At 43.2% G+C, this 11,235-nt stretch overlaps 1 protein-coding gene across 1 annotated transcript; it reads right to left on the reverse strand.

Moving 5' to 3' along the window:
- Positions 1-995: 995 nt before the first annotated feature.
- LOC119884576 (Fanconi anemia core complex-associated protein 24-like) lies at positions 996-4,067 on the reverse strand. Its single transcript, XM_038694962.1, has 4 exons — positions 3,785-4,067; positions 2,480-2,622; positions 2,231-2,386; positions 996-1,738 (listed from the first exon to the last, which is right to left on the reverse strand). Exons 1-4 carry the CDS (start codon positions 3,885-3,887, stop codon positions 1,487-1,489), a joined length of 654 nt encoding a protein of 217 aa, XP_038550890.1. The 5' UTR covers positions 3,888-4,067; the 3' UTR covers positions 996-1,486.
- Positions 4,068-11,235: the final 7,168 nt, after the last annotated feature.

Here is an 11,235-nt window from a genome sequence, read left to right on the forward strand (position 1 = left end):
TCATATGAGGGGACTGTGAGGAGAGCTGTGAATCAGCTGGAGGAGACGCTCAGTGAACAGATGAAGAAGCTGTGACGCCGCCAAGAGGGTCCAGCAGTATGCAGTGGATGTGACCCTCGATCCTGATACAGCACATCCTGCCTCATCCTGACTGATGATGGAAAACAAGTTAAACATGCTGATGTATGGAAGAATCTCCCAGACAATCCAGAGAGATTTGATATTTGTGTTCATGTCTTAGCAAAGCAGAGTTTCTCCTCAGGAAGATTTTACTACGAGGTTCAGGTTAAAGGGAAGACTGAGTGGGGTTTAGGAGTGGCCAGAGAGTCGATCAACAGGAAGGGAAACTTCACAGTGACTCCTCAGGATGGTTACTGGAGGTTAGTGTTGAATAGAAATGAGTACAAAGCTTCCAGTCCGTCTCTCTCTGAAGTCTCGGCCTGAGAAGGTGGGGGTGTTTGTGGATTTTGAGGAGGGTCTGGTCTCCTTTTATGACGTTGATGCTGCAGCTCTTATCTACTCCTTTACTGGCTGCCGCTTCACTGAGAAACTCTACCCATACTTTAATCCTGGTCTTAAATATGGTGGTAAAAACTCTGCCCCTCTGATCATCTCTCCTGTCAATCACACTGAGTAAAACAACCATTTGATTTCCTACATTTAATGTAATAAATGTATCTTTTATTTCTGATACATTGTTGATTTGTCAAATTTTTCTCAATATTTGTTTTTCTTTTTTTACTACAACACACTAATTTTACAGCTCTGATTGATTTTATCTACTGTCGTCTAATTTATTCTACTGACTGCATTACCTGCCCTCAAGACTGTTAAATAATCAGAGATAAGAAACTTTTGCATGTTCCTTAAATGTCTGGCTGCCAAATCCAAAACTTTTGTCTGATCATTGTTTCTATAAGAAGTGTTGCATACTGGCAGACTGCAACTGCAGACGACGAATGTTGCTCCTCACAGCATGAAATAAATACAACAGCTTTCCTCATAAGGACGTGTATTTAACCTTTTTTCTGCATCTTGTCATTATATAGCTGGATGCTGATGGTCAGTTTATGTAATCTACATGTCACAGCAAAATGGACTGTTTGTTTTCAGTCCTTCATTTCACTGCTGCCCTCTGACATCCTCCTTAAAAACAAAGTGCAAAAACCGTCTGACCACACGTATCAGTCTACTAACAGACAAACCACTGACTGCACCATCACTGCTTTCTGTATACAGTATATAAACATGCTAATGTATTTAGTTTTTATTCACATAATGTGGAAAATATTTGCTGACTTTCTAAATTACTCTTTCACACACACACACACACGTCCCATTTCTAGTCTCACAGCTGGTCATGTTTCACCAGCTGGTGTCAAGTGAACGTTCAAATAAAGACTTGGTGTCCATGTGAGCCAAAGTGTATCTGCACTAGCATCAAATCCAAACCTTCCTGGTTAGATAAAGACCCAGGGTCGAGCCTTCAGGTTCCTGCAGCAGTGTCTTTGTGGAAGAAGCTGTGGATTTGCTGAGCTGCAGCCTGACCCACGATGGGCTCCAGCTCAGCAGGGGCCGCGTTGCAGAGCTGCCGGATGCTGGAGAAGTGCCGCAGCAGGGCCAGAGCTTTGACCCTGCCGACCCCGGGGACCTGCTGGACCAGAGCCGGGACCAGCGGGTCCAACAGCCGAGATGAAGTCCTCCTCCTGAAGGGGTTCTCTCGGCCCTCCCCGTGAACCTGGGGACGATCAGAGCAGGTTGGAAAATCAGACAACAAAGTCTACTGCTACGAGAGCTTCAGGCCAGACGGCTCAGTTTGACCCCTTCTGTGTTCGACTCTCTTAAACTAAAACAGACTCGGGTCACGTGGATGGTTTATCACTGTCCACTCTTTTCATTTTCCTCTCTGCAGCAAGAACAAGGATGTGAACTCTGAACGGCTTCCCACTGGCCAAAACTGTCAGCTGCTCTGAAGTGACGCCTGCTGACTGAACTCTGCTCTCTGCGGCAGTGGAGGCTATTAGCTCAGCGCTAACACTTTACTTTAGGCGGCAGGCAAACACGCCTACTGACACAGTAGATTTATCAAAGGTGTCAGGATCCATTTTATCTTCTGTCTCCACACGTTTAATCTGCCAGGAATGTGTGGTTGCATGGATTTGATTGGCCAACTCAGTCCCTTGCTGGATGGGATTTCTTGCAGCTCTGTTGTTTTGTCTTCACTACTTACGATCTGAGCAATGAGCTGCGAGGCCTCAGTCTGCCCGCTGACCGGCAGTAGAGTCAGGCCGAGGTCAAACACCACAAACTTCTGCACAGCAGAGAAGTACTGCTCACTGAGTCTGGTGTTCTCCACCAGCACCAGCTCCTGGAAACTACTGCTGCCCTTTAAAACAGGACAGACAGAGTTCATATCAGACACAGCAGCACACAGGAGCTTTTAGCAAAACCGCTTTCGTCCGTCGCTCATTAAACTCACATTTCTGTAGCGAACCAGTTTCCTCTTGTAGCTGTTTCCTGCTATGATGTCGCACTCAGACACGTAGAGGACGCAGCTTTTGTTGGGCAGGTGGAAATCTGCCACACCGAGCTCATTCTCAAAGAGGATTTTCACTCCTCCACCTACAGCAGGAGCACAGCTTGTTTCTGGGGGCATTTTCTTCACACTGAGACTGTAAAATTCCTAACGTTTGAGTAAAGATGAAGCCGAGAACACGCCGTTCTTCAATCTGCTGTGACAGTTTGCATTTTAAATGTGACAGACTTATAAAAAACAGCACATAGTAGAGGCTTCATCAAACACATTAAATAATGTCAAGTGCACGCTGCAGGAGTCACCGGAAGAACTACATCACACTTTAATATTGATTTTGAGCGTAGCCAACTACACACATGTAACAAAGGTGTAGAGCAGCGACAAAGGATTATTTTTACTATTATTTAATCTAATAATTATTCTTGATTAATGCTTTGGTCCATAAAATGTCAGATAGTCATATTAAATATTAAAATGTTACGTTTCTTGTCCGACCAACAGTCTAAAAGTATTTAGTTTAAATAATGACATTTAGCAGATTATCAAAACAGTAATTTTCTCACAATCTACTAATCAATTAATCAACCAATCGTTTTAGCTCTAGAAGGAGCATGTGTGGTTTTTACACGGACTACTGAGAGACATGAAGTTTAACTTTAGAAAGTGTTGAAAAGAGAAATTCCAACACATCAACAGTTAAAACAGATATAAAATAGATACATTAACTCAACAAAATGTCATGGAGGTCACTAATTTAACGATTTTCCTTTCACACAGAACTCCACTCAGAAACACATTAAAAGCTACTCTAATCACCAAAAGACGATAATATCAAACAGTTAACAGACTCTTCTGACGCTTTAGCAGCAACTCTTCATGTCGGCACTAATACCATCTCATTAGCAACGTCTGTTTCTGTAAAATGTCAAGTTGAAGTTTCCCCACAGTCATTAACAAGGAGCACGCAGGGATTCAAGAAGCTGTGGTTACATTATTTAGGCATTTAAAATAGATGACATGTGAGCCGAACTGAAGAGTGGAAGTATTTAAAACAGACAAGCTGTGCAGTCATATTATATAAAAGGTTATATAAAGTATTTAAGAGAAACAAACTTACACATCGATATTTTTTGAATGAGGTTTGGCACAAGTTTGTTGCCTCCATGTAAGAATGACAGCACATATTGTTAGACAGCGTTACACGCTGACCTGTTGGCATTTGGCTGTTTTAAAAGAAGATTTAATTACCCTTTAAGCTTTGAATGAGGGACGAGTTTCTCCATTTCTCGCTGGCAATAACATGTCCGTAAGGAGGAAGCGAGTTCAGCACAACAGGCGCTTTGGTCTCCATGCAGCTAAACAGAGAGAAGAAGAGTTTCACCGTCTTAATGTGGTTAAACACAAACGTCTTAAACTCTCTCGGGAAACTCAATATAGGAAGATAACTTTATATCCCTGCAGCCGAGTTTAAACCACTAACTTCTGCTGACAAACTTGTTTTGTTGCCTTCCTAATTATCTTCTTCTTCTTCTTCTTCAGTAAGTTGGTGCAGGTGAGGAGCAGAAGCGTCTTTGTCGCCTCCTGGAGGATCAGAGGGAAAGCACACACACATTCAGACTGACTGGTTTCACGACTTTGTCACACATGTAACACACAATTAACCTCCTAATACTTTATCATCAGACTCATTAAGTTAACAATGTGGCTCGAAGGTTTATTTAAGATTTCATGTGAACAAAAATCTAATTACATCAAATTTGACACATTTACACATGAATGCAGAATCTAAACTTCTACTATGTGACTTCACAACCTGGTTTTCCCTTTAATGAATAAAACTGGTAATATTCTCTATTTTTCTTAAGTTTAACAAATCACATGCAAAGATCAAAACCAACAATTAATTTCTCTTCCTAACAGTTGTGTATCAGAATCAGTTTTATTGCCAGGTATGTGTACACATACGAGGAATTTGACTCAGGATTGTACATTGCTCACGATGTGCTTACTCATACAAAAATACAATAACACAATAATAAAATAAAATCAGACACAAACTACAGAATAGACAACACTAATATACACACTATGAACCAAACAATATAGACATATTGACAAATAGTGCAGTAAGTGCAAAGGATGCAAGAGTAAACTATTATTCTCATTATGTACATGTTGAAGGTGGATATGATATACAGGTACACATACACATACATGCATACATGTACACATGTACACAGTGTGATGGGGCATAGTGCAAAGGAAAAATTAAAATAAATAAGACCTATGACCTTATGACCTGAGGTAGGTGTATTGGTATACAGTATATACAATATGAAATAGTATGAACAGCACTGAAATAGAGAATGGTGAATAAATAAATAATAAGTGGAAACCAGTAAACAGGTGCTGATTAGAGACAGAGTTACTGGGTTATTGCACAGGAATTGTTCCTGACACTGTGAGTCAGAATCAGCTGTTCATCAGAGTGATGGCTTGTTGGAAGAAACTGCTTCTGTGTCTGTTGGTTTTGGCGTCCAGTGCTCTGTAGCGCCTACCAGAGGGGAGGAGCTGGAACAGGTTGTGTCCGGGGTGAGATGGATCTGCAGTGATGTTTCCTGCCCGTTTCCTGACTCTGGAAATGTATAAGTCCTGAATGGAGGGCAGGTTGGCACCGATGATCTTTTCTGCAGTCCTGACTGTCCGTTGTAGTCTGCTCCTGTCCTTTTTGGTGGCAGATCCAAACCAGACAGTGATGGAGGTGCAGAGGACAGACTGGATGATGGCTGTGTAGAACTGGATCAGCAGGTCCTTGGGCAGGTTGAGCTTCCTGAGCTGCTGCAGGAAGTACACCCTCTGCTGGGCCTTCTTGATGATGGTGTCAGTGTTGGGCTCCCACTTCAGGTCCTGGGATATAGTGGATCTCAGAAACCTGAAGGATTCCACAGCAGACACAGGGCTGTTGAGTATGGTGATGGGGGCAGAGTGGGGGGCTCCTCCTGAAGTCCACGGTCATCTCCACAGTTTTGAGCGTGTTAAGCTCCAGGTCCCGTCTGTAGGGCCGACTCATCACCGTCCCGGATGAGGCCGATGACCGTTGTGTCATCAGTGAACTTCAGGAGTTTGACAGACGGGTCTCCTGAGGTGCAGTCGTTGGTGTAGAGGGAGAAGAGCAGTGGGGAGAGCGCACACCCCTGGGGGCGCCAGTGCTGATAGTCCGGGTGCTGGATGTGATGTTTCCCAGCCTCACCTGCTGACTGACCCCCTGATCCCCTGACAGGTGGAGGCTGGCACAGTTAGCTGGGTGAGTTTGGTGGTGGGGATGTCCTTGATGATGGTGCTGAATGCCGAGCTGAAGTCCACGGACAGAATCCTTTCATGTGTCCCTGGAGAGTCGAGGTGTTGCAGGATGTAATGCAGACCCAAGTTGACTGCATCATCCACTGATCCGTTAGCCCTGTAATCCAACGAAGGTTAAAGTCAAGGGCAACTGGACTTGGTCTCCAGTTGCCCTTGACTTTAACCTTCGTTGGATAACTATGACCTGGATGACTGAGAATCTTCATAGACATCATGTTAGCCCTGTAGGCAAACTGAAGGGGGTCCAGCAGGGGGCCTGTAATGTCCTGATTATCGTAGTCCTCTGATCCTGCTGAGCTGCAGCTGCCCTCTGTTCCAGTGCATCAGCAGCCTCTTGTTTCTCCGGCTCCACCAGACTCCAGTCCTGATACCCTGTCACCGGTCTCTGGTCCCGCACTCCAGCCATCAGAATCCAGGTCTCCAGCTCCTCTGCAGTCCTGCCTCCAGGCCGCATCACACATCAGTATAAAAGAGAGCGCTGGCCACCACAGACTGGCAGAAGATCTGCAGCATACTGTTACAGACGCTGAAGCCTCTGAGCATCCGCAGGAAGAAGAGGCTCCTCGGGCCCTTCTTGTAGAGGCCCCCTGTGTTTCCAGCCTGTTGTCCAGGTGCACTTCAACGTATTTACAGGAGTGACCCACCTCAACAACCTCCAGAGAGTCAGAGGAGGCTAAGTCCTGCTGAAGTCCACCATCAGCTCCTTGGTCTAAAGTTTAACTGCAGTTGGTTCAAAGTCATCCAGCAGGCCTCTGTTTTCCTGCTCCTGCTGTCTGCTGATACAGCCCACAAAGTCATCAGAGAACTTCTGCAGGTGGCGTGTACTCTTTGTACAAGATGAAACTGTTCACTGCAATGCGGAGAAGATGGAAGAAGAAAGTTTTGTACCATTTGTGTTTCTTCTGGCAGTGCAGTTCTGAAGATGTTGGTCAATGCAGGAGTTAAATCTGCTCTTAATCTCCAAGACTCAAATGTCTACACATTGATACTTTCAAAATATAAGTGATCATTATAAATCTCCTGTTTTCTGAGACACAGACTTTTCAGTGGTGGAAAGTAATTAAGGTCTACAACTCTCTCTAACTGAGGAGCTTATTCTAATAAACACACTTTTAATTATTACACTATTTGAATTTAACTTAAGAGTTCTTTGACAGTAATATTTTACTTTTCTACTTCTAAAACATCAAACCACAGAGAATCCAAAGAAGGTTAAAATCAAGGGCAACTGGACTTGGTTGAAGAGACTAGAAGACGTTTCGTCCCTCATCCAAAGGACTTCTTCAGTTCTGACTGACTGGCAGGGAAACTCAGCTATTTAACCTCAGTGGGGTCGTTGGCCCGGGTCATCGATACCGCTGGTTCGTTAGTGCTCCTGGCTGTGGTAACGACAGTCGTCATGGTTGTTAGAACCACCTGAGGCCATGACTGAACGACCATCGTTGGCATCTGAGGTCAATAGGTTACGTTTGTTGAGTTTCCTGGGGAGTGATGAAAGGACAGCATTGTTGGGTGGCGTAGACCCCCTCCCCTGTTCAATGACGGCTTCTCCACCCTGGTGTAGATGCTTCCTTGACACCTCTTTCAAACTATCCATCTTCTCTGTCTAAAATGTGCACCTGGTGGTCCTCAAACGAGTGTCCTCTGTCCTTCAGATGTAAGTAGACTGCAGAGTCTTGACCTGAGGAGTTGGCCCTTCTGTGTTGAGCCATGCGTTTGTGTCGTGGTTGTTTAGTCTCCCCAATATACAGGTCTGTGCATTCCTCACTGCATTGGACCGCATACACTAGATTGCTTTTCTTGTGTTTGGGTGTGCGGTCTTTGGGGTGGACCAGCATCTGTCTTAGTGTGTTCTTGGGTTTAAAAAAACACAGGGATGTTATGTTTGTTGAAAATCCTCCTGAGTTTCTCTGATACTCCAGACACGTATGGAATCACAATGTTGTTGCGTTTGACCTTCTTTTCCTCCCCTGTAGTTTTGTTCTTCTTGGATCTTGTGGCTGTTTTCACAAAAGCCCATTTAGGGTCTCCACAGGCTGTAAGTGCCCCCTTCAGGTGGTTCTGTTCCTTCTCTCTGGCTTGGGCGCTTGTTGGTATGTTTTCCGCTCTGTGGTGCAGTGTTCTCATGACCCCTAGCTTGTGCTCCAGTGGGTGGTGGGAATCGAAAAAGTAGGTATTGGTCTGTGTGTGTGGGTTTTCTGTAAACACCAATCTGCAGGCTCCTGTCCTCTTCAATGTGTACAGCGCAGTCCAGGAAGGCCATCTGTTGTTGTGAACATCTTCTCGTGTGAACTTGATGTTACTGTCCACAGAGTTGATGTGTTCTGTGAAGGCTTTTAATTTTGACCCAGGTGTCGTCCACATATCTGTACCAGTGGCTCGGTGCTGTTCCTCTGAAGGAGTTGAGGGCTTCCTTCTCCACTTCTTCCATGTAGATGTTTGCCACAATCGGGGATACCGGTGAGCCCATGGCACAGCCATGCTTCTGTCTGTAGAATCCACCGTTGTACTGGAAGTAGGTGGTGTTTAGACAGAGGTCGAGTAATTTACAGATCTGGTCAGAGCTGAGGCTAGTTCTGTTGTCCAGGGTGTTGTCTTGTGTTCCTAACGGTTTCTACTGCCTCTATGGTGGGGATGCATGTGAACAAAGAAGTCGCGTCATAGGATACCATGGTTTCATCTGGATCCAGTTTCAGTCCTCAAACTTTGTTTACAAAGTCAATGGAGTTGTGGATGTGGCGTGTTTCCCACCAATGGAGCTAAGATGGTGGAAATGTGTTTGCCAATGTTGTAAGTGACCGAGTTAATGCTGCTGATAATCGGCCTGAGTGGGGCTCCTTTGTGTATCTTGGGTAGTCCATAAATACATGGAATGGCTTCTCCAGGATACAAACGGTAATATTGTTCACGGGTGATGGTGTTGTCCTTCTGTAACTGTTGTAGACATTCTATGGCCTTTTTCTTGTATCCGCTGGTTGGGTCTCGTCTCAGTGTCTCATACGTGTTTTTGTCTGTAGTAATTAATTATGTTCTATGTGCAGAAAAACAATTTTAAAGAAATGATTAGTTTGATAAAATGTTGTCGACACAGCTCACATACTTAATAGTCACAGCCAATACTGAGTGCAACATTTCAGGGAATTGGAGTCGAATTTTTACTTCTACAGCTGTTTACAAGGTTCAACTTTTGAGTAAACAACAGACAGGAAATGGAGGGTCATTTGACGTTTTAAACACGTAAAACAAGATAAGGATACATTAGATACAAATTCCTTTTGCTTTGCCAAAGAACTTTCAGGAACACTCTGCACATGAGAGAGAGACAAACTAAAGAGGAGCAAGGAAAGAACGGAGCTGAACTCTCTTTAACTAGTAAGTATACTTATGTAAATGTATGAGAAATGTAGAAGTCGACCTGTGAACTTGAATACACAGGGAAGGCCTCAGTGCAGCTTTCTTGGAGTAAGAAACCACTCTGGGTATGGAAACTCGACAAGTTTAATGTAATCACATTATCACAAGGTTGCTATATTGAATGTATGTGTACTTAAAGAATATCCATGTGTAGCCGGGTGATAAATCTAGTCATAGGTGATTTTCCCCCTTTGGTTTAATATAGTTCTAAAAGTTGTGTAAATGTGAATACATGTGTTCTTTGTTGTTTTGTTTGAGAGTAACATTGTTCAATTTAAAGTAAGTGTCAAGTAGATTGTAAGTGGATTTCCACAGTCGTACATGTGATGGCTGACTTTGGTCACAAGGCGGCAGCATTGAGTAACATTGTTGTTGTTCCGCCAAGTGCATCATGGTCTTTCTTCCTGTTAACGTGCGATGGACGTACAAGGGATTGGTGCCGAGACTTCGTTGTGTAGAATAGTAGTTAAATGCATGCATATCTTGTAAAATATTCATGTACAAGTGTATAAAATGGAATCACCTGTCAATATTTTAACAAGATGGTTTGATTTAGGCACTACTGGAATTGTGTGCTGGGATTTTGGGCGCCAATCATCGACCATTGTGTATTAAATTTTATGGTAATGCTAACATGCATTCAGTCAGACCCTGATATTGTATTTTGTTACTCAAAAACTGTTACAGGTTTTACACAAAGTGTAACTCTGTTTGAAGGTAATTGACGTTGAAAGTACGTTGAGTTGTACGATCTCCGGGAAGTTCCACGTGGGTTTGGTGGAACTTGGTGAAGTGTGTCATTTACAGTTGTACATATTATACACTGATGTTGATATAAGTGGGTTTATGATTGTTAACATGATTTATTTTATGTTTTCTGTCGATAGTCATAGCCCACTGCCGTATGTTGTATTGTGCTTTTTATTGTATTTCTCGGCATTTTATTTTTATTTTGCCTCTTCCTTCTCTAACATTTTGGGTGTTAGAGACTGTTACAAAATCCAGCATTTGAGCTGCTTACGGGAAAGACCCAGTAGCGTACCACTCTATCAGGAATAAACCCGGAGCTACAAGAACCCCTGAAGTAATTGTGTCCTGTGTGGCATCTAATTCCACGGGCTACACATGTAAAGAGAACCAACAAAAGACATTGTTTTGCCTAAACTCTGTTTCACCTTTGAATTCTTGTGAACACCATGATTGTCATCAAGGGTTTAAAAAGTTTGTGTGTTTCTGGGAATGGAGAAAAACCGGAGAAAATGTAAGTCCGCCATGTTGCGTACGTGGCTGTAATTTTGGGGGGTTTACATTTGAGTTAACAAGGAGTGGCTGGTAGACTTTTTCCAGACGGTGGAGGATGAGTCTCTGGCAAAATTGGGTCAGTAATCTCTAGGAATTAGGATTTAAATCATTGAATCATCTAATATTAATACTGTAATGTAAAGTTAATGTCCAATGATTTTAGAAGGTTAATCTGAGTGAATTTGTGGGTTTTGAGTGATCTTTAGGATATTGGTAGGAGATTCCTTTGAGGAGGCTAAAGTGATCTCAAGTGCAATTAATTTTCTATTATTTTTATTATTTTCCTTAATTATAACTTTATGTAATCTGTATTTGTCATTTTCATATTTTGTACCTTTTTCTTATGTAAATTATTGAAAAATCTAAAGATACAGACTTAATGATTTCTGTGTCTGGTCTATCATTGAGGGAAACCCAGCCAAGGAACAAAACCCCACATGTCCATTAGTAGTGTGTTTGACCTTGTTTTGATAGTCCACTGTGTGAAGGACTACCGTGCATCTTCCTTTGTCAGCAGGTAGGATGGTGATGTTTTGATCCTTGCTCAGAGATGTCACAGCCTTCCTTTCTTGGATGGGAGGTTGAAAGGGGTGAGGAATGCACAGACCTGTATATTGGGGAGA

The sequence above is a fragment of the Micropterus salmoides genome, unplaced genomic scaffold, assembly GCF_014851395.1.
Source record: "Micropterus salmoides isolate LMB-PRFRI ecotype aquatic unplaced genomic scaffold, ASM1485139v1 Ms_hic_scaffold_3550, whole genome shotgun sequence".
Classification (NCBI taxonomy): Eukaryota; Metazoa; Chordata; class Actinopteri; order Centrarchiformes; family Centrarchidae; genus Micropterus; species Micropterus salmoides.

What these genes read in the sequence shown, in the direction of transcription:
- LOC119884576 (XM_038694962.1), bottom strand. Translation starts at nt 3,887, where the DNA reads ATGGAGACCAAAGCGCCTGTTGTGCTGAACTCGCTTCCTCCTTACGGA. An exon ending in CCTCATTCAAAGCTTAAAGG is followed by an intron (nt 2,623 to 3,784) that starts GTAATTAAATCT and finishes CTCCTGCTGTAG; the next exon opens with GTGGAGGAGTGAAAATCCTC. An exon ending in AACTGGTTCGCTACAGAAAT is followed by an intron (nt 2,387 to 2,479) that starts GTGAGTTTAATG and finishes CCTGTTTTAAAG; the next exon opens with GGCAGCAGTAGTTTCCAGGA.